A 22,658-nucleotide genomic window follows, 5' to 3' on the forward strand; every position below is an offset into this window, starting at 1 on the left:
CAAGGAGGCCAGAGAAAGACCAATCAGAAAGTCACTGAAATAATTCAAATAACACACGCAAGAGGACTGAACTGAGGCAGTTTGACTTTTCTATTATGTAACTCTTAGTGAAGAAATTGTGATTAAAGAGAAGAAAAAGAAAATATGTCGAGAATGTCCTTTTCCCAAAGCTTACCTGGGAGTTGGAGTCTGGGAATCTTTCACTTTGAGTAAAATCACAGAGTCTGATCCTAAAAAAGAAACACAAAAGCATATCATTATTAATAAAATCCTACACAGTTATATACTCTAATGTCTGTAGTCTAAGTTCCCATACTTTGCTATATTCTATTTTCATAAAAATAATGCAGCATAAGGACATAGGTAGGATGGAAGAGAAAGAGAGGCAGGTCCATTGTCACTGAGCCAGAAATAGGGCTTAGTGAAGAGCTTGCCTCACAAAGAAAGCAGTCGTTCTAAAATTCAAATATATATGCCCTTCATCATCTCCTTCCAGCTGTGCCTGATTCCTGTGCTGCTTCTTTCTGTTCCTGGGGAACAAGAACAAGCCAAGATTTCTCAAAAGTCTTCAGTTCATGAACTACCATGAGACCGAATAAGGTAAAAGAAGGGAGGGGGAAAGGGAAGGAAGGTAGAAAGACAGGAACTGCTACAGAAGTGGCAGAGGCTAAAAAGTACAAATTCTATCATTTCATCATTTATTTTTGGTGTTGATAAAGGCAGGAACTTTGTCCTTTTAGAGGATCATGTCCTAATCTAAATAATTAGAACCTCATTTAGATTATTTATTAAATGGTACAAGAAAAGTAATGAAACACTTCAATGTACTATAGTATATTTGTTTCAGTTTAGTTGCATCTAAGCCTTTGTCATACAACTTATGTTTCTGAGGCTAAAGGCTTTTTTTAATGGTAGTTCCCAGTAAATCATCTCACAAAATTTTATAAAGGTTTTCATGAATACATGTAGCTATATAATGATGCCGCTAACAATTTTAATCCCCAAGTGAAAATTTTAAGAAAGTGAGGAATATCTTTAAAAAAAAAAATCAAACAATCTGAGGAAGGAAGATTCTTAGAGACTGATCTATCAAAAGATCCCTAACATGCAACCACTTAACCTAAAACTTGTTTTAAGTTATATACCTAAATACATACTATCATAAATACACACATCACATAACCTTAAGAAGGGAAAAACTATGCAAACAAAATTATCATAGAAAACCTTCATTAACTGGAGTGCTAAGAGTCCGGATATTTTGGTTAGCTGAAAATTAGATAGAAAACTCTTTTCGTTTCTGTAATTTCCTGATGACCATTCTAAAATGCATAAGCCTACTATACAGATTTTCAAAGTATTACCTGGTTAAGAACTTTTACTTCAATATTTAATTGATGTTCCAAAACTCTTAGAACTTCAGAGTACTTAATGGTCATTGTAAAGTACTAGAAACAGAGAAAGCACTGAAGTAATTGGGCTGACTGTGCTCTGACTCTAGACTCTGCTCAGGAAGTTAATCTTTTAAGTAAAATATATGAAATCACTTGCATCTCCATGTAAGAAAAAAGTAAGTTACTTGCAGGTTTAGTTTATTTGTGGTATGGCTAACTGAATTATATGTATTTAAAGTTTCTCATATGTTAATTAAGTTACATGCATATTACAACCTTGCCTATAATTCACACGGATCCCATAAACAGTTAACTGCTATTAGGATTGAAAACATAGTTATACAAAACCAATTCTACCTTCTGATTGTGTATTTGAAGCTGGTAAGTTATCTGGCTGATGAAGAAGAGAGTGGCGATGTTGGGGTTGATGGAGAGGATCCGAATCTTTGGATCCAAATGCCACAACATCTGGGGCATAAGACGATAAGGGATACACATTGTGGGACAGTTGTTCCTGGGTAGTTAAAATGCTGGCAGATCCAGATGATGAAGTATCAGAGCCAATGATCTGAGCTGCACAAGAGTTTCCATTTTTAAACAGTGGGTCTTTCAAAGTATTCTTACTGGAACTAAGACATCGAGACCTAGCAAGAGAAGAATATAGTTTCAGTATCAAGTAACAAAATGTAGAATAAAATTCACTTGAAATACGTTTCTGTGACTCACAGGTGTAAAGGAAAATGTGTGGTGGGTTTGGCTACGGAAAACTGTTTCCCTGTGACCATCTGTAGCAGCTGTCTGTAAATCTCTCTTTCTTCTTCTTGGACTGTCTACATTAAAAAAAAAAAAAGAAAGAAATCTTAGACACATCCAGTAAGGAAAATTTTTTTTTTCAAAGCAGCATCTAGACTCGCAGAAGTTCTGCTAAAGTTCGGATAGAGTTCCTCAAGATAATTATGAATTATCATTAGGGATATTCTAGAAAATTATAAGGAGTTAAATGAAATAAATACCAGATAGTATATTTTGGAAAATTATGGGACACATATGTAAATAACAGTGCAGACGGGCTCTAGGATATGAAACCAGAAGGTCAGTAGGCAATCATTTTTGAGTCAACTGATGGAGTCCCAGAAACAAAATATTCGAGGATCTCTCGATTAGGATTCCAACAAACCCAATGATTCCTGACATCTACTAGAAAACCAACAAGGAAGTAACCAGAATAGTAATCAGAGTGGGGTACCTTGCTGTTTTCTACTCTATCCAGTTTTTAAGAGTATAGGTATTTTCCAGAGATGGTTTCCAACTCTAATATTTACTCTTCTTCCTAAGTCCCAGTACTGCGTTCACTTATTGACTTGAATACGTACTAAGCACCACTCACTTGAGATACTGCACTGAATAAAAGTTCTGTCCTTGTGGAACTTACATTACAGTTAAAGGGAATGGCAAACAAGACTATTCAGATAGTATGAAAAAAATTAAAGATAAGGGAATAGAAAGTGATGGATGGGAAATAGCAAGAACAAGTAAGACCCCTTTAAAAAGGTGATAATTCAACAGAAACCTGTATCAAGGGAAGAGATAAGTCATAGAAATTTATAAAAGACTATTCCAGGTAGAGGAATAGCAAATGCGAAGGCCCTGAGACAGGTATGCGCTTGATGTGTTCAAGGAAAAGTGAGGTCAGTGTGAATCAGAAGAGCAGTAAGAAATGAGGTCACTTGGCAGAGAACCAGATTACATATGGATTTGTAACCACAGGAAAGCGTCTATTCTATACTGATCCCCTGAAGCAATGGGCTGCATTCACTAAATAATATGCCCTGGTACTTTTTAAAGAAATCTTATATAAGTTTAATACAACCACCAATCTTCAAAAAATAACTTTAATACTTTGTACCGGGGATAGTAGCATCCTGCACTATGACATTTCAATATGTGTGTTAGCATTGTATCCAATTATAAATGTTAAAAGCAGAATGAATTAAACATCTATGCAAAGGCAAATAGACACTAAGTTTTTTCTTCTTGATCACTGCTACATAGTAAATTTCAATCACACTGTCACTGCAATGTTACTGATCTAACAAAATTCACCTTGAACTATGAAGCATGAAAACTCCTTATGAAAAAGAGCTATCCTTAAATTTGAATAGACGAGTAATAAGGTAGAATTCGTTGAGCATTTGGCAGAAAGATAGACCCAAGAGAAAAAACAAATTGCACTTTTCTATAGGGTGAAAATAAACGTCATTATTTTATCCCTTTTACATTAATACTGTATTTAAGATGAGAGCAGTCCTTTTTTCTAGTGTTTGAGAAGAGATGGTCTACAGTATTGGGCAGGCACTTCAGTGACAAGCACAAAAAGTGATAACGGTTAGCAGGTATACATCAATATCAATCACCAAATCTGCAGCTTTTGGTTATTGTACCTGGGAGGCCATGAGTATCTGAGAGATAAATTTAAAAACTATAATTAAAATAAATGCCTTTTTCTTAAAATCTAAATTTGCTATTATAAAGTTTCTTTAAGTAGACAGTCTGAAGAATGAAGCATCATTATAGATTATTAGATTGTAAGAGATTGCCAGCCGACTCCATAGTGATCTATATACAGGAAAGCTGTGTTATCTGGCACTTTAATGACTGAAATTTTTGAACATCCACTAATGTAAATTTTGACCCCACTTTCCCACTATACCAAATAACCTAATTCACAACCCACAATACAATGGGGTTAACAGTACGTTGTTTTCAGGAGTGGTAAAATGGAGGGAGTGAAGGCAAATCAGAAGAGTAATACCACCTGGGTCATGGAAATTAACTCTTAATTAACCAATAATTTTAGTTCATTTTCACTGTCCTACCAAATTAGTTTTTAAATTTTTTTTTTAGTGTTCCATGATTCATTATTTGCGTATAACACCCAGTGCTCCATGCAATATGTGCCCTCCTTACTACCCATCACCAGCCTATCCCAATCCCCCAGCCCCCTCCCCTCTGAAGCCCTCAGTTTGTTTCCCAGAGGCCACAGTCTCTCGTGGTGACATTCCCCCTTCTGTTTACCCCCCCTTCATTCTTCCCTTCCTTCTCCTACCGATCTCCCTGTTATTTCTTATGTTCCATAAATGAGTGAAACCATATGATAATTCTTTCTCTGCTTGACTGATTTCACTTAGCATAATCTCCTCCAGTGCCGTCCATGTTGCTGCAAATGTTGTGTAATCGTTCTTTCTGATGGCTGAGTAATATTCCATTGTATATATGCACCACATCTTCTTAATCCAGTCATCTGTTGAAGGGCATCTCGGCTCCTTCCACAATTTAGCTATTGTGGACAATGCTGCTATGAACATTGGGGTGCATATGGCCCTTCTCTTCACTACGTCTGTATCTTTGGGGTAAATACCCAGTAGTGGTATCCAAGATCTACAAAGAACTTCTCAAACTCAATACACGAGAAACAAATAATCAAAAAATGGGCAGAAGATATGAACAGACACTTTCCCAATGAAGACATACAAATGGCTAACAGACACATGAAAAAAATGTTTAAAATCATTAGCCATCAGGGAAATTCAAATCAAAACCACATTGAGATACCACCTTATGCCAGTTAGAATGGCAAAAATGGACAAGGCAAGAAATAACAAATGTTGGAGAGGATGTGGAGAAAGGGGATCCCTCTAACAAGGTTGGTGGGAATGCAAGTTGGTACAGCTACTTTGGAAAACAGTGTGGAGGTTCCTCAAAAAGTTAAAAACAGAGCTACCCTCTGACCCAAACTAGATTTTAAAAAGCTCTGACTGCATTATCACATCATGGGGAGGAAAATAAAGCAGAGAAATTAGTGTAAGAGGTTACTTTGCATACCAAGGGAATGTAAAAAAATATCTCCATTACATGAAGACTTCACAAACACACTGACATAGAAAGGATCTTTGCTTGTGGTACCCTACAGACTTCAACCATAAAGTTAAAAACACTCCTCTCCTCCCTCACATCAATCACATAGCAAAATGGTTTCTTAGAATAAGTTTTTATACTTCTAAATAAAACATGAAGAACCAAGGTGCCATTGAGTGACTCAGCTAAAGTAAATTATGACCAATCTAGATTAATTCAATGTAAAGAACTAATTTTAAAAATCAATTAAACACACATAGGTCACCCATTGATCATTTTCCCCAACTTTTCAAAGAAAAGCCTCTAAGCCTGAACAACCTCACAGTCATTAGACACCATAAAATGAACAGGAACAGATGTTCTGTATTCCAAATAATTATCTGAGGTCCCTTAAAGTCTCAGACTTTCAGCTTCAACTAATTTATAGTCTAAAAAAGAAACTACAGAAAAAAGGTTAAGAACTTTTCACTGTTCTCCACGGTAATTTAAAGGTCACAGAATTTATCTTCTATTTCAGGCAAAGAAATGATAGTCCCGGCAACTCTCAAAAGAACATATATAATATTTGGCCTTACCAAAAGAAAATGCAAAAAGGTAAGTCACTTCAAACTTCAAACACGATTCTTTTTTGGAGCACCTGGTACTATAAAGTAAAAGAAAACATCTTTCTCTGTACATTACTTATTAAACTGTTTCTACTGAGTAAGCAAATTAGGAAATTAAGAGAAAAGGAAGTAATAATTGGATAATATGTTAAAGTAAAAGAAACTGGCTAATGTTATGTTTTAAACATAATAAAGGACCAAGAAAAGTTTAAAACAGTTTAAAGGTAAATAAGGTGTTGAATTCGATTTTTTTTAAATGTGGCAGATTCTTGCATTTAGATGCTTCTGTTAAGTCTCCATCACAAAACTGAACTGTCTGTAAAATTATAAAAATTTAACAGAGAACACAAAATCTCAGAAAACCAGTAAAACTTTTTGTTATAAATTACTCAAATAACTTCATAAATCTCCCAACTTTGATTCTGTTTAAAGTAATAGCTTTATACTATATAAATAAATTTCAATTATCAAAAGCGCATAATTCAACAACTTTCTGTTTTTGAGTCCAAAATTCTTGGTTATAACAAAATTGTAAAGTTTGTTTTGTCTTGTTTTCAAAGAATAAAACCACCAGTGTCATCTATGAAGGAAGTCGAACATCTTAAAATGTTGCTCAGGGGCGCCTGGGTGGCACAGCGGTTAAGCGTCTGCCTTCGGCTCAGGGCGTGATCCCGGCGTTATGGGATCGAGCCCCACATCAGGCTCCTCTGCTATGAGCCTGCTTCTTCCTCTCCCACTCCCCCTGCTTGTGTTCCCTCTCTCGCTGGCTGTCTCTATCTCTGTTGAATAAATAAATAAAATCTTTAAAAATAATAATAATAAATAAATAAAATAAAATAAAATAAAATAAAATAAAATAAAATAAAATAAAATAAAATGTTGCTCAATATGTTGCAGAGAAGCATGCCTGGAAGCAACATATAAGTGAAAAGAAACTATTTGAGTCTTTACCGTTTTACATTTTTTAAATCCCTAGTATTTTCTCTTTCCCAAACAGAAATCCATACCATCTAAACAGTGTTAGTTATATTGGAGATATTCTGTATCTGTATTGTCCAATATGGTAGCCACTAGCAATATGTGGCTTGAAATGTGGCTAGTGTGACTGAGAAACTAAATTTTTTTTAAATTTTAACTGAATTAATTTAAGTAGCCCATCTGATTAGTGGTTACCCTATTTGACAATACAGTTCCTTTCATGATGTCCTTGAATCAGCCATCAGTCAAGTGGTGGTCCAGTCACCACTTACATAGTTCCAAATTCTTCTTTATGTATTCTCTTTAAACTCCTGTTTTAAGACTGAACACTGCAGTGGTAACAACATCATGTTAATTTTATAGATGGCTTTAGAATCCTGAAGGTGATAAATCCAGCAGTAACATTAATACGTAATTTTCCTTCGTTAACATAAGCAACTGCATCTCCTTTGGAGATCCCAATATCTCCATGGAAAATAACTTTTCCTCCACTTTGTAAGCTCCCACCAGTAAATTCTTTATTCCCAGGGGGAAAAAAAAAGTATTATATTTTAATCTAGATTATCCATACTATCCAACACTAAATATCTAAATAATCTGTTGATACTTTGATTTAATAAAGTTTGGTCCAATATTTTGTCTTACTTGTATTATATGGGTGATTCCATTATTTCTGTACTACAAGTGAGTCCCTTTTCATAGCAGAATATAGACCTAAACACAACTAACTGACGCAAAATTTTCTGCATTTCTTGTTGCATGGGATAGGTTCAATCCTTGTCATCTTCTTGGCACTGTAGAAGGAAAGTGAACTCCAGCTTCATGTCCTACACTGCCAGCCTGTGGCCTGGAGGGTTGAAAATAATCCAGCTGGCCCAAGTCCTCAGGTGGAGGCAGAAGTGACAAGAGGAGGGACTGAGTGGTCCAAAGGACTATTTGCCTAGTGGGTGAATGGCAGGCTTACAACGAACACAGATAGTCTTAAGGATCCCAGTGATCTCAGCAGCAGCCATGTGAGGTAGGGGAGGGTTGGGAGGCCAATATCCAGCCACCATGCTGCTGCTGTCTCCTTCCCCACAAGTCTCTTTGTACCCCGCAGGTTGCCTAGGCTCTAGCAGAAGCACAACCCCAGTAATCTAAAAATATTATTTATGTGATAACTAATACATACATGGTACTAAATTCAGTAGTACAAAAGTGAAAGATAAATCTCACTTTTATAACTGCTCAGCTCTTATCACCAAAGGCAACCGCTGCCAGTTGCTTGTCTACCCTTTCCCTACTACATATGACTTACTAGTTCTGCCATCCTCTGCTTAAATATTTCAGATTCAATACAAACATAAAACCTAACAGAATGTATAGCATTTTTACTAACCATGTCACAAATAATCACGTTTTGCCACTTAAAAGATCTTCATTACCAAAATCTCTAATTATTTAGCACAAAATGCTGTATTCTTGACTCCCCAGTCTGTAAGCTCCAATGGGCTGGAACCACACCACTGTGCTGTATAACAGGAAGCATACCAGACTAGACTCCAGAAGACCTGAGTGGTAGGCTGGCCATTTACTAGCTGTGTGACCTCTGACCTTTACTCTCCTAATGTGTATAAAATGTGGATATTACCTCATCTTTACCTATTTCACAGGAGTAAAATGATTCAACATAATAAGTGTTGAAAGCATCCTGGAAACTCTATAAGCTACCTAAATGTAAGGTATTTTTATTTATTTGTATCTTCATAGCAAGCAGTCCAAAGCCGACTAGATGCATAATAAATACTTAAAAGGTACAAGCACATTCTCTACCACATAAATTACATGCCATATTAAGTTTACAGAATTGATTTTTTTTTTCCTTTATGTTTACTGAATGCATATAACAACCAAAGTATCAACAAAACATCTTTCTTTTGGGGAATATCTATGATCTCAAAGATCTTCTTACTCACAATGAAGGGACATAAAATATTTAGCTGGCTTTTAGATTTTCCTTTTATAATGAGGGGAAAATTGTCCTAATAAAAGATAAGGGCAAGTATTTTATCAAATCCAGAAAGGTTAACAGTCTTAACACAAGAAACATGAGTTGAGGAAAGGTCCAAAAAACAGAGAACAGAGATAGCTTGATGTATCAGAAGTCATTTAGAAAATACTGAAAATTAAGTCTGCTGCTCAGCAAGAATAGAAAACAGTAAGAGAAATGAGGAAGTCCTGCTAAAGTCTCTCTTTAATTTCTTTAGCACAATGACAGCACTCAAAAAATTTAGAAAGAAAAAGCACAGGAAGGATTAAGTAAATGGAATGGTTAATAAACATCTAAAGCAGAGAGAACACATGACTAAGTACAGGGAAAGGTTCTAACCTTTAGCAGCCTTTGTTGCAGGTTTTCCTTACCTCTTCTGCTGTACTAACATGTCGCCTCTGAGTTTTCTTGGGGCTCAAAAGGTTTCGACGACATGAACCACTCCAAGATGGACTTGGAACAGGCTTAATAGGAAAAGATTTTTCATATGCAGACACATGGCAGTGATGGTTTGACTTTCCCGTAAAAGTGTTCGATAATCCACTAAAAAAACAAACAAAAAAAAACAGAGTTTGTAAGAAAAGAACAGCAAGAAAATCGAACCTTTCAAGAAATAATAAAAACCACCAAAATGTCAACAAAACCAACACCGATGGGTAGAATGAGAGATGTGCCATTTGAGGTAAATATACAAAAAATGATACATGGGTTGCTGCATCAGTTTCTCCCACTTAAAAAGTCCTATTTGCCATACTACATAATTATCAAAAAAAATTGTATTTCTTAGCTTTACCGTTCTTTTGGTCAGGAACCAAAGACCTGTGCAGTATGACAAGTATATGAGGTTAGACTTCTTCACAAAACCTGGGTCTGAGGGATCTAACATATGCTTTTTTTTTTTTTATTTAAGATTTTTATTTATTTATTCCACAGAGATAGAGACAGCCAGCGAGAGAGGGAACAGAAGAGACAGCCAGCGAAAGAGGGAACAGAAGCAGGGGGAGTGGGAGAGGAAGAAGCAGGCTCATAGCGGAGGAGCCTGATGTGGGGCTCGATCCCATAACGCCAGGATCACGCCCTGAGCCGAAGGCAGACGCTTAACCGCTGTGCCACCCAGGCGCCCCTAACATATGCTTTCTATTTACTCACTGTAGCCTCCTCCCACAAGTCCTTTGGAGGGAATTATTTTAAGATTAAATATGCAAAGATGGATAAAGCTGAAGCCTCTCAATGAAGCTTTTAAACTGAATTTTTAAATTTCCTAGAAAAACCAACAGATGGCTCCCTTCCTTCATTAAAAACAACCAGAAGGCTTTCTCCTAAGCTACCTCACTGTCAATTCTTCTGGCCTATTTAACTCCTCTGAAGGAGAATTTTGTTTTTGTTTCTTTAAACTTCAAATAATGGGGAAAAAAACTGGCAGGAAAAATACTTTTGTTAACTTAAAACCCAGTCTTATCTCTAAGACTAGATTAATAATTTAAAGTTCTTTCTATGTGGTCTTTTTCATCTGTTATTGCCCAGCAAGTATAAGCTACTACTTGCTCTCAGCATACTGAATTTTGCAGAATAAGAGATACACAGCCGACTAAGCTGAATTCAATGAAATCAACTTTTTAAATCAGTACATTTGATCTCGATCCAAATGAAATCAGACTAGGTATAAAGAAAATCAAAAAGCACTTATATTTTCTCTCAAAGGGGAAAAAAAAGAAAAAGAGAGAGACAAATCAAGAAACAGACTCTTAATTATACAGAACAAACTAATGGTTGCCAGAGAAGAGGTGGAGGTGGGAGAGACAGGTGAAACAGGTGATGGGGATTAAGGAGTGCACCTGTTGTAATGAGCACTGGGGTAGATGTGTGGAAGTGTCCAATCACTATATTGTACATCTGAAATTAATATAACACTGTATGCTAACTGGAATTAAAATAAAAACTTAAAGAAATCACTTACATGCTCTCTCTCTAACTCTTCAAATTACAATGGCTTCTGTATGTGTCAGAGTGGGGAAAGAAACCAGGAATCAGAATTTCAGGAACAGGCTTATTTCCTTAGGACGGGTGGACGCTGCTATAAAAGGCCAGGGCAGTGTAATTTGTCTGGTGAAGATATCACAGATCCCCCGCGAGTCCTTTTGCTTTAATGCTTCCTAGAGTGTGTGTGTGTGTTTAATGCAAAAGATTTTCTTCTAAACAAAAAACAGTGGGGAGGCCATCTTGCAATGCCAGAAAGGAAGGATGCTACCTACAATTAAAGAGGTTGGGCCAGACACAGCAGTGAGCTTGAAGGAACTCCCGGTGGCCAAAGCTGTGAGAATGTGAACATTAAAAGAATAATGATTGTAGCAGACTGAATTTGGGATGACACTAAAAAAGAACAGAAAAATCCATCTGAACCACAAGAAGTGGCTATTAAAAAAAAACACAAATCTACTTTGAAAATTGGTAATGAAAAAGAAAGATCTAATCCTATGTCTTGCCTTTCCAGTAAGTAATGTATTTCAGGGTACCAAACAACCCTACCTAATGAGGAAAAAAAGCTCCCCTTCATAGCAGAATGACAATAAGTACAGAAGAAATGGTAGCACTGGGAAAGTACTATTTCATTAACTCTTAATAAAACTATTATCAGGTCAAAGAAGGTTAAAAGGCACAAACTTCAAGATACAAAATAAGTAAGTCCTGGGGATGATTGGACAACATGCTGACTATAACTAATAATACTGTATTGCATATTTATAAGTTGTTAAGAGAGTAGGTCTTAAAAGTTCTCAACACAAGAAAAAACTATTTTGTAACTATGTATGGTGATAGATGTTAACTAGACTTACTGTGATCATTTTGCAATATATAACAAATGTTGAATCATTATGTTATATACTCGAAATTAATATAATGTATGTCAATTTCACCTCAATTTAAAAAAATTATCAGGTAAGGATTATCAATTGATATGAATAACTACTAGGCTGATGTGAAATTGGTCATTGATATAATGCCAATGTAACACCATTTAGATTACATTCTAGTCATCACAAGGGGGAAAAACCTAACAGTACAAAAGGACCAGATTGTTATCTCCCGAATCCAGAGGTCAATCCAGTGTCACTAACGAGGAGAACCAGATTTGTAGGTTTTTCTAATGTGATAAAACAGAACCAGCTTTTATTCAAGACAAAAATCTAGTTTACAAAAAAAATACAGAGGACAGATGACAAAATAATACTATAAGGAAGAAACCTGTCAACCCAAAAGGTGGAACATTATGCAGAAAAAATCATGTCATAAGAAAAAGGGGCTGTTCTAGATTGTAAGAGACTTAAGGGTAATAATCACCACATTGACAAAAATGCATGTAAATGCAGAGAAAAATATCTGAAAAGATATGTACCAGGATATTACAGAGGTGATCTCTCACTGGTGGAAACATGATGTTTTTACTTTTTATTTTTACCTATCTGTATTTTCTGACTTTTTACAAAGCACATGTATTTATTTCTATAATGCTATTTAAAAAAATAACAGTACGGGGGCGCCTGGGTGGCTCAGTTGTTGAGCATCTGCCTTTGGCTCAGGGCATGATCCCAGAGTTCTGGGATCGAGCCCCACATCAGGCTCTTCCCCTGGGAGCCTGCTTCTTCCTCTCCCACTCCCCCTGCCTGTGTTCCCTCTCTCGCTGGCTGTCTCTATCTCTGTCAAATAAATAAATAAAACCTTAAAAAAAATAAATAAATAACAGTACGGCCTGAGTAAAAAAAAAAAGCAAGTTACCAAATGATACATACAGAAAATCTTAAATGAAACAAAATAGCATTATACATTTCACAGTATACATAGCATGTATCTCATGCTATATATGAATTAAAAAAAAAAAAAAACAAGCACAGGGAAAGGTTTGGAAGGAAACACACCAAGGGGAAGGGAATAGGATTGTGAGGAATGGTCAAGGATCTTAGGTTTATTGGCAATGTTTTAATTTTTACAATGTGAATGCATTAATGAATTCTTGTGTAATTTAAAAATATATGAAGAAGAGGGGAAGGTCAGCCCTGGGAGTACTGACACACGTTCCAGAGTCCATGTGCTAATAATCATAAAATAAACCCATCTTGTTGGTTTCTATTAACACCAGAAGGCTTAGCCTTGCCTAAACAGGAAATTAAATGATCCCACATTCTTCAAATCCATCACCAGAGTAAAATTTAAGAAGTTATAAATAATATTTTAAAAAAGAAATATTTTACTAATAAAGTTCCTGAGGGAAAAGTTTCTAAGCCAAACTTCATTTGTCTTTAATGACCAGTATAAGCTTGGTGAGGGAATAGGTAGCACTTATGAAATTGGGCTAAAAAGGAAAAACTTCTTTGTAACTCTATTTTCTAAGAGAAGTAGTTTAGGTCTAGTTGATTAAGGCCACGAGGTGCAGAACTTCTTTGGTGTAAGCCAGGTCTCTGCTCATGTGAGAGCCTATAAAGTATACTGACTTTTTTGCTACTGAAGCTGTAGAAATTGAATGATTTCTACTTTAAGATTCATAACAGCCATATTAACCCCAAAATATTCACATAAACCAAAATCTCCCTCAAAACTCTCCTCTAATGAGAAATTTTGGCTGTCACCAAAATTCAGCACCAAGTAAATTAAAAGTTGAAGGTTTAAAATGGATATTTCCATATTTTCACAGATTAAAGTTCAGAAATGGTGTTACTCCTTTAAAACGCCGATGTTGAGTTGCTCCCCACAATCCAGGGGCAGCAGCTCTTTCTGCCCGACGGTTCTGTCCCCGTGCTTTAATAAAACCACCTTTTTGTACCCAATACATACATACATACATACACACATACATAAATAGCCAACGTCAACAACTATCTTATGGTCATTTTCTCTTGTATCAGAGGAAAGGCTTGTGAAGTAGGAGACCAGAATACCTACCTTGAGGTCTTTCGGGTTTCGAGGTAAAGACTTCGGCTGTTTCTTGATTTTTGTAAAGTTGAACCTGATGCTGGAGTGGAATTTCTCCACTGGCCATTTGCACTCTGGCCAAAGGTTCTTAAATCTCCTGAGCCAAGAAAACTGTCTGAGGAAGGGTTGTCTAAAAGAATAAAAGTTTGAATAATTAGAAAATACCTACAGTCGTAGTTTTCCATATGACTGCAACCATGTCCAACATTGTATGCCAAAGTAATGTGGTAAAGCACCATGTCTCTCATGAAGAAAGATCCCAGTCTCAACTGCCAGTAAAGTCTGCAGTAAGGGAACTTCTACAAACTATAATTGATTCAGCCATACTAACCTGAAAATTGATGAAGGAGCTGAATCCTGCCACAGCCATGTGCCTTATCTGCATCAATGTGACTCCGTGGTGTCCACCAAAAGTCAACATTTTACCCCAACTATATCTTGCAAGCACTCCCAGGCCTGGGCCTGAAAGAAGGTAGGCCAGACCAGTAAGAAAGCAGGTGGAGGGCCAAGGAGAATTGTAATTCAAATGAACAACAGTTATCGCTTAATAAGCAGCTGGTGTCACTTTCTTGTTTTTAATTACCACGTTCACGACTCCGGGGCTCTCTCTAAGAGCAGAGATAACCTCATGGCTGCTTATTCTGGCTGGCTTATGGCAGGAGAGACCCATCATATGCATGTGGTTCTGGTATGATAACCTTCGGTCATTTAACGTCATAATCATCAGACATATCAATACTCCCTCCAATGCCTGTTACTCCAATCAGACTAAGTGAGGATTATTTATTATCTGAATCTCCTGACTTGTGGCTTACAAACTGGGATAAGAAAAGGTCTCTTGAAATTTCAGCCAGGAATAGAATAATTTTTTTTTTTTTTTTAAGTAGGCTCTATGCCCGGCCAGGAGCCCAATGCAGGGCTCGAACTCACCAGCCTGAGATCAAGACCTGAGCCCAGATCAAGAGTTGACTGCTCAACCAACTGAGCCACCCAGGTGCCCCAGGAATAGAATAATTTCTAAATCCACCTCTCCCTATCAGCAGGATCAGACAATTTAAAACAGCACCTTTAAAATAACTTCAGACGTCAGGTTATGGAACTCTGAGGAGCACCAGTGGAAAAATGAGAATGAGAATTCTCTATTTCCTGAATTTTTGCCTAATGCTAACATCATTTTGAAGATCCTCTTTCAAAGTATATGACTATGGAACTCTGCACATTATGTTACTTAAAATATTTAATGTAGCTTTTGATCCTGTATCCAAAAAATAAGGTGGCTGACAAAAATAAGTTTTGTACTGTGGGTTTTTTTTTTGTTTGTTTTTCGTGGGTTTTTCGGATCAGGATTATCAGGACTTAGGATAAATAAGACAGGAAAAAAAGCAGCATTCAGGGGTGGTATTAGTACCGGTTGATTCACCACTGGATGAACCTAATCTAATAATTAAATTTATTTTCAAAATGAATTATAACCTTGTACCTTTGCAATCAGTATCTACACTTAGCATCTATTACTATTACTTTAAGGACAGAAACATAAGGCTAATTAGAGTATCATTAAAGGACAGGAACATTTTAATCTTTAAATGCAAAGTAATAAATGTAGAAATCTGTCTCTTATACTTTTTTGCTAAAATATGATTAGGGAATAATCTAACTAGAGATGTCTACTTGAGGAATGTCTACCAAAAAATGCAAAATGACCCTGATAAGTGTGAAATTTGAGACCAAGGATAAGCCAGAGAAGCCTCCTCAATGGCATTTCACAAAGGCTTTAGCTTTTAAATGCAAGGGAAAAGCACCGGATCAGGCAGTCTGTTTAACCAGAACAAGGTGGTTCCATCCCCACTCAATGAAAGCAATCAACAGTCTTCTACTGATGATGTAATCAAGCAGAGTTAGAGACGGACACACATGGGGCCGCAGACAGACTGTTTTTCAGTGATGGTTTAACCTCGTATTCTGTCATCGTTAAGAAATCAGATTGCAAACGCCACAAATAAGATTACTTATTATGTGCAGATACGCACACACAAAACTATAAGGATAGATACCAAAAGTTTAATTTTGGTTGTGTTCCAATAATAGAATGATGGGTATTTTTCTACCTTTCTCTACAAATTTTCTACAAGGACAGGCAATACTTTAAAGGACATAATGAAATAAACTTTATATTTTAAAAAAAGTATGTCAGGCAGTCACTCACAATGAAAGTAACCATCATCAGTTGCTCCTGTTAACTTTCAGGTTTAGTTATTATAAAGAGCAGGATGCTTTAAATCATCTACTAAATGCCACTTTGGGAGCGTAATTTAACATATTTTCCAAAGATAAGATGCTGATAATGATTCTAAGCATGAGCAAAATCATTTATTTTTATCTTAATCTACTTTTCTTTGTTTAGTGTTTAAAATGTTCTCATTTTCAATTGTGTTTTTAATAAAAGCAAGAGGTCTTGATGTCTGACCAGAAGTTATTAAAGAGTTGCATTTTCTCTGCTTTCTAAAAAAGATTCTTTTAAATAGTCTAATCTTAAGTGGATTAAGAAGCAGACTTTTTAAAAACTTGATATAGAGAGGCAGATGCAGTAAAGCAGTAAATGGTAAGCTCCAGACCCTAGATTCTGAAGTTTGGGGCTTTCCCATGTTCGTTTTCACCTTCATGGAAAAGAGAACAGCAGGAGAGGAGACAAACACCAAGACAGAATGAGAAGACTAAGGCAGGTAAACTGGAGACCCTCATCTCGCCCAATCAACCAATGAAGCTCACAGTGACTGACCACAGAAATCCATGTGGGGATTATCGGAAAAGACATACAAAGGACAGAGCAGAGACAAAATTCCGCAGGACTTACAATCGATTGGAATGGGTGTGGCAAAGGAATGAAGTTAAGGAAAATACACAGTAAAAAGTAGATTTAAAGTGAAGACTTTAAGAAAAAAGTATTTAAACCCTTGGCCTTCACAGATTTAAAATTCTGATTGTCAGAGAGCAATCCTGGAGATCTGTGCCGTGCCATACATTTGTTTGGTCAGGGATGAGATGAAATTTGGTAGAGGTGCATATCTGAATCCTCTGCTTCAGGCTGTAATTTAGAGAATGAATCTAATAGCTCAGCAGCCCCATTTCAATATGGCTGTTTATTCACTGCTGTTATTCGCTACTCATTATCATGTATACAGTAACTGTTACGGAGTAATTTTTTTCTTTTCTTAAAAAATGGCCTTCAAGTGAGAGTCAAAACTTCAGTGTAAGATTTTAATATGGGGGTCAACTTATGGTATGAGGACAAACATAGGAAAAATGTACCCCTCAAGAGTCATGTAATTGAGTAGAAAGCCGAGAATCCAGACAAATACCACCATAGTCAAAAACATGAAGATTTGAGAAGATCTTGGGTATATCCTTTATGAATATCAAGGGTGTAATGAAATTTAAAAGAAAAAAGGCTATATATACAAATGTTTTTAAGTCATATTATTTACAATAGCTAAAAATAGTGAGTGTGGAGGGAACCTAACCTACAGAGAAAATAATGAAGCAAATGAAGGCATGGGACCGTAACCCTAAATCATAGCCCCGAAGTCCCACTGCACTTCCGAATTTAAAATTTTTGGAATTTTATAAAGATAACCTGGTATATACTATGTAACACTTCGAGGTATAATCTGAAGCTGTACCCTGTGATCAAACATATTGCTATATCTGCAGTGAAATATATAAATATTCATATTCACATAAATAAATAGAAGACAAAATATAAATAGCTTCATGTCAGTTCGTGTGGGTTTTGCCAAGGAATGAATTCAGGTCAGGTCAGTTTGGATGCCAAATGAATTATGAAAAGAATTTCTGGTTTTCAGAGCTTTTTGGATTTTGGAATTGCACATAAAGCATTGTGAATATGCATATCAGTTCCATGGATTATTAGAAATCAACAGAAAAAGGAAGACACGAAGAATAACATGTAAACAGATGGAAAGTAAAAATTAAAATATTGGGCTAAAAAAGATATGTATTGAATCATACAATGTGTATCATGTATGTACACACGGACAAGGCCATAGAGTTGAGCTGTTATGGTCAAGAGATTGTAAGTATAATTTTCTATATATAATTGTTTATTATTAAGCAATTACTTTAAACTAAAAGCAAATATTCTATCCAATGGTAAATCAACATAAGAAATTATAAGCAAACATAGTCTGAGTTCAAATGGAAATATTAATGACCTCATTTCATTATCCACTCAACTGTCCTTTCCCTAGGATTAATAATGAACTATCCAACCAGATGTCAGCTCTCTGCTCATCAGAAAGGCCTTCCCGATAATTATGATGGCAGAGTTACTTTCTGAGCCAGTTAACTGATTTTCCTATACAAACTATGCACATACTTTGCGGAGACCATTTCCCATACCAAGAGAGGAAATTCAGAGCCCAGGGTAAAGTACCACCCACCTAAATGACATTTAAATATAATATAAATCTAAAAGATCATCATACTAACGTCTTTTTAGGGGAGGAGATCTCATCTTGGTGACAAAGAATCCTGAGGAAGCCAAATAACAACAATAATTATTATTTGCATTTCATATTTATTACCTCAATTTATCCTTATAAAAATCCCATTAGGGCAGGTTCAACAGTATTACTAATACTCCCATATTGTGGGAAGGTGAGGAGACTAAAGCATTAGGAGTGATAAGACACGGGAAGGAACTATAATCTTCCTGGGTCATACTGCCAGGAAGCTAACCAACAAAAACCTCTTAGTTTCCCCAAGACAGAACCAGAAGATCACTGGAAGTCCTAACCTTAGGAAGGGGGCAGATGGAAAGTCGGGCAGGCCAGGGACTAGGAATAGCCTGAGAATGCTGACTTCTGCCATGGATCACAAGCTGAACAGGCAAGCCCTTGAATATGCAAGCATGGCTGTGGCAGGTGCTAGATAGAAACATGTAGTTAACATTTCCTGCCCTGATGGAGGGAGAAGCTTGGGTAGAAATAATTTTTCAGGATTCATGGTTTTAAGCAGAATAGAAATAGGATAACTCTGTGCTTTATATCAATCCAAAACAAATATCCTTTACATCACACACATGTATCTTAAAAAAAAAAAAAAAAAAAAAAGCCAAAACCAAAGCGGCACTGCTTTTCACAGTGACATAATGAACAAAAAAGAGAATGGATCCCCAAAAAACTTTTCCATTAAATGTAAGTGGTTGAGACTAGGTCAGTAAAGTATTATAGTAACCTCCCCTCTCCCCCTCAACACACAGTGACGTTTTAGTGGAGAAAATACCATTTTGCTTTTGACAAGGTTTTCACTCTAGAGATGGTAAACACACACAATTTGCTGGGAAGAAATCTGAATGGTACAAATGCTGTGACTCCAAGTAACATGTCATACCTGAGTAATAACTTGGATGATAAGCTGCACTTCTCGTAGAACATGTATAAGATCGGTCCAGATTTCCTTCCCTGGAAGGTAAAATCTAAACAGAGCAAAAGATTTTTCTTAAGTCATATTTTTGACAATAAAATGGAATCAAAATGTATGCTTGGAAAAATGTATCGTTAAACAAAATTATGTCATATTTCAGAATTCAATATAACTATATATTTTTATATATTATTAAAAAACTACATACTAATAAGAAAGGAAAATGCATAGACAATCTGATGAAATGACTGAAGCTTCAGGGGGAAAAATAGGCAAAGTATCTGTTATACAACATAATTCAAAGAATGCTCGTTAAAGGTAAATATGCACATAGTATATCCTGTTCTGAAAGTCAGTTCTATCACTTATCAAAGAGGGTGACAAATGAACCTGCTTTTGAATCTTTCTTTTTTTTTTTTTTTTTAAGATTTTATTTATTTATTTAACAGAGATAGAGACAGCCAGCGAGAGAGGGAACACAAGCAGGGGGAGTGGGAGAGGAAGAAGCAGGCTCATAGCAGAGGAGCCTGATGTGGGGCTCGAACCCAGAACGCTGGGATCACGCCCTGAGCCGAAGGCAGACGCTTAACCGCTGTGCTACCCAGGCGCCCCTGCTTTTGAATCTTTTGATAACTTCACACAGAAGCTCTTAATCAGGGGTGGGGTTGCACCCCAGTACCAATCTGGAAATGTGTGACTATATATTCAGTTACCAAAAATGATTATTGGGGGCAGATGCTGCAGGTATTTAGTGCCCAAGGGCCAAGAATGCTAAACATTCTGCTTTGCTTGGGAGAGATTCACACAGTAAAGAACTGTCTCATCCATATTAGTAATGGCTTTCCTACTGAGAAAGACTGCTTTATTAACAATGCTCCTCAGACCTTTAATGTGCAAATAAACCCGCTAGAGACTTTTTCTTTTCTTTTTTTTTTTAAAGATTTTATTTATTTGACAGGGTGAGAGGCAAGCAGTGAGATAGGGAACACAAGCAGGGGGAGTGGGAGAGGAAGAAGCAGGCTCCCAGCGGAGGAGCCTGATGTGGGGCTTGATCCCAGAACTCCGGGATCACGCCCTGAGCCGAAGGCAGACGCTTAACGACTGCGCCACCCAGGAGCCCCTTTTTTTTCCTTTTTTAAAAAACTGTTTTAATTTCAGCATAGCTGACATACAATGTTACATTGGTTTCAGGTGTATAACATAGTGATCCAACTTTTCTATTTTTTTTTTTTTTTAAGATTTTATTTATTTATTTGACAGAGAGAGACACCCAGTGAGAGAGGGAACACAAGCAGGGGGAGTGGGAGAGGAAGAAGCAGGCTCCCAGTATAGCAGCCTGATGTGGGGCTCGATCCCAGGACTCCGGGATCACGCCCTGAGCTGAAGGCAGACGCTTAATGACTGAGCCACCCAGGCGCCCCAAACTTTTCTATATGTTAAGCCATCCTCACCACAAATGTAGCTACCGTCTGTCACACTATATTCCCTATGCTGTGACTTTTATTTCTGTGACTTATTCACTACATAACTGGAAGCCTGTACCTCCCACTCCCCTTCACCCACTTTGCTCCCCCTCCCCTCCCCTCCCCACAACCATCAGTTTGTTCTCTGTATTTATAGATCAAGTTCTGTTATTTTTTTGTTTTTTAGATTCCACACATTAGTGAAATCACATGATATTTGTCTTTCACAGTCTTATTTCACTTAGCATAATACTCTCTAGGTCTATACATACTGTCACAAATGGCAAGATCTCATCCTTTTTTATGGCTGCATGATATGTGTATATGTACACCACATCTTCCTTATCCGTTCATCTACCAATGGATGTTTAGGCTGCTTCCATGCTTTGGCTGTTGTAAATAATGCTGCAATAAACATAGGGGTGCGTACATCTTTTTGATTAAGTATTTTCATTTTCTTTGGGTAAGTACCCAGTAGAAAAATTATTGGATCATGTGGTATTTCTACTTATCAGCTGGAAATTTTTAAAACTGTAGATTCTGATTCAGTAGGTCTGGGGTTAAGCCTGGGATTCTGGATTTCTAACAAGCTCCCAGGGGATGCTATTCATGTTGGTCCTTTGAGAAATTACATTTTATAGCACAGGGAAATCTCAGAGCTTCTGTATATTTACATACCCCCCCCCATTTAATGCTCAGCAATTTTAAGACACTAGTTTAAAAGAACGCTGTGCTGTGCTTTGGTGATTGTAATATGCACAGAAATAATAAAAGTTTTCTAAAAGATACTGTTCTCAAAACACTCATACACAGCCTAGTTCTTGTCTTAACTTTAATATATCAAAAAGAATTCGAAACACCAGAAATATTGATTCTAAAAAGTTTATGTATGTTTGTCCTTTTGAGTGTGGCATTTAAATTACATCAGATGAAAACTTAAGCCAAAGTAATTCATTAACTAAGGGAAGAAAATTATTCCTAACCTGATGGTCAGAAAATGAAAGCTGGTCCTCTGGAAAACTTGTTTGTGCCAGGAGATGGGTTTTGAAAATGGAGTTGTGGTTCACCAAAGTTACTTCTCCAGCATCCATCCTCATCCTATCAGCAATATCATCTGGGGAAAGAATCCGAATTAATTCAAGTCACATAATTCTTCAATAACTACTTTCCTATGAACAAATCATTTTACCTAATAAAAATGATCCCCAAAGAACATCTCTATAGTCAAATAAAACCTCTCTTTCAGAACTAACCACTGGCCAGAAATCTCAAAATGTCATTGTCAAAAAGAGACCCGTGTGCAGAAATTGGCTCATTTGGAATTGACCGAGATCATTTATCTACCAAATAGTCCAAAATTTGTGCAAGTATAAAAAAAAGCTTAACTCGAAGTTTAAAAAAAAATGAAAATTTCCCTAAAAACCTTTGAATGTTTTAACTGTAGGAAAAAATTTAACTATTAAAAAAAAAGGGAAAGAAATTTCACCACTCAGAAACAAACACTGTTAACAACTGTTTATTTCCTTTGTCTAACTCAAAAAGGTGCTTTAAAAAGTAATCCACCCTAACTTTTTTTCTGCAAAAAGTATCATTTATTCATATGGCTCTTAACAGATACCAGCTCAATTACTGTAATGCTGTGGCAGAACCTTACTTTATAACCACCTTTGAGACGTTTGTTAGTATAAAAGAGCTAGAATAGTAAGAGATGAGAGTGATGGAACTCAGTGACTTACAATGACATCAACAATTAGAGAAAAAGTGAAAACAAATGACCAGGGGAAAGAGAAGGTAGACTAAGCAAAAGTAAAAACACAAGAGAGAAGACTAACGTGACTTTAAAAGCACATGGAATGTTATCAGA

The 22,658-nt window shown here is 36.5% G+C and overlaps 1 protein-coding gene across 3 annotated transcripts in view; it reads right to left on the reverse strand.

The window, feature by feature from the left end:
• The window catches only part of SENP1 (SUMO specific peptidase 1), a 49,945-nt gene that overhangs the window by 22,065 nt on the left and 5,222 nt on the right, over window positions 1-22,658 (reverse strand). For 2 of the 3 annotated variants that reach the window (XM_087855799.1, XM_045801175.2), the window contains exons 3-10: window positions 21,778-21,908; window positions 19,299-19,383; window positions 18,396-18,437; window positions 13,857-14,016; window positions 9,293-9,464; window positions 2,121-2,224; window positions 1,752-2,038; window positions 176-230 (exon numbers count right to left, since the gene is read on the reverse strand). In XM_087855799.1, coding sequence (XP_087711925.1) covers window positions 176-230; window positions 1,752-2,038; window positions 2,121-2,224; window positions 9,293-9,464; window positions 13,857-14,016; window positions 18,396-18,437; window positions 19,299-19,383; window positions 21,778-21,908 — 1,036 coding nt within the window. The remainder of the gene's footprint in view (window positions 1-175; window positions 231-1,751; window positions 2,039-2,120; window positions 2,225-9,292; window positions 9,465-13,856; window positions 14,017-18,395; window positions 18,438-19,298; window positions 19,384-21,777; window positions 21,909-22,658) is intronic. The other variant, XM_045801176.2, reaches the window with a different exon arrangement.

This window comes from Ursus americanus, chromosome 25 (assembly GCF_024610735.1).
Source record: "Ursus americanus isolate L20-20 chromosome 25, mUrsAme1.1.p, whole genome shotgun sequence".
In the NCBI taxonomy this organism is placed as follows: domain Eukaryota; kingdom Metazoa; phylum Chordata; class Mammalia; order Carnivora; family Ursidae; genus Ursus; species Ursus americanus.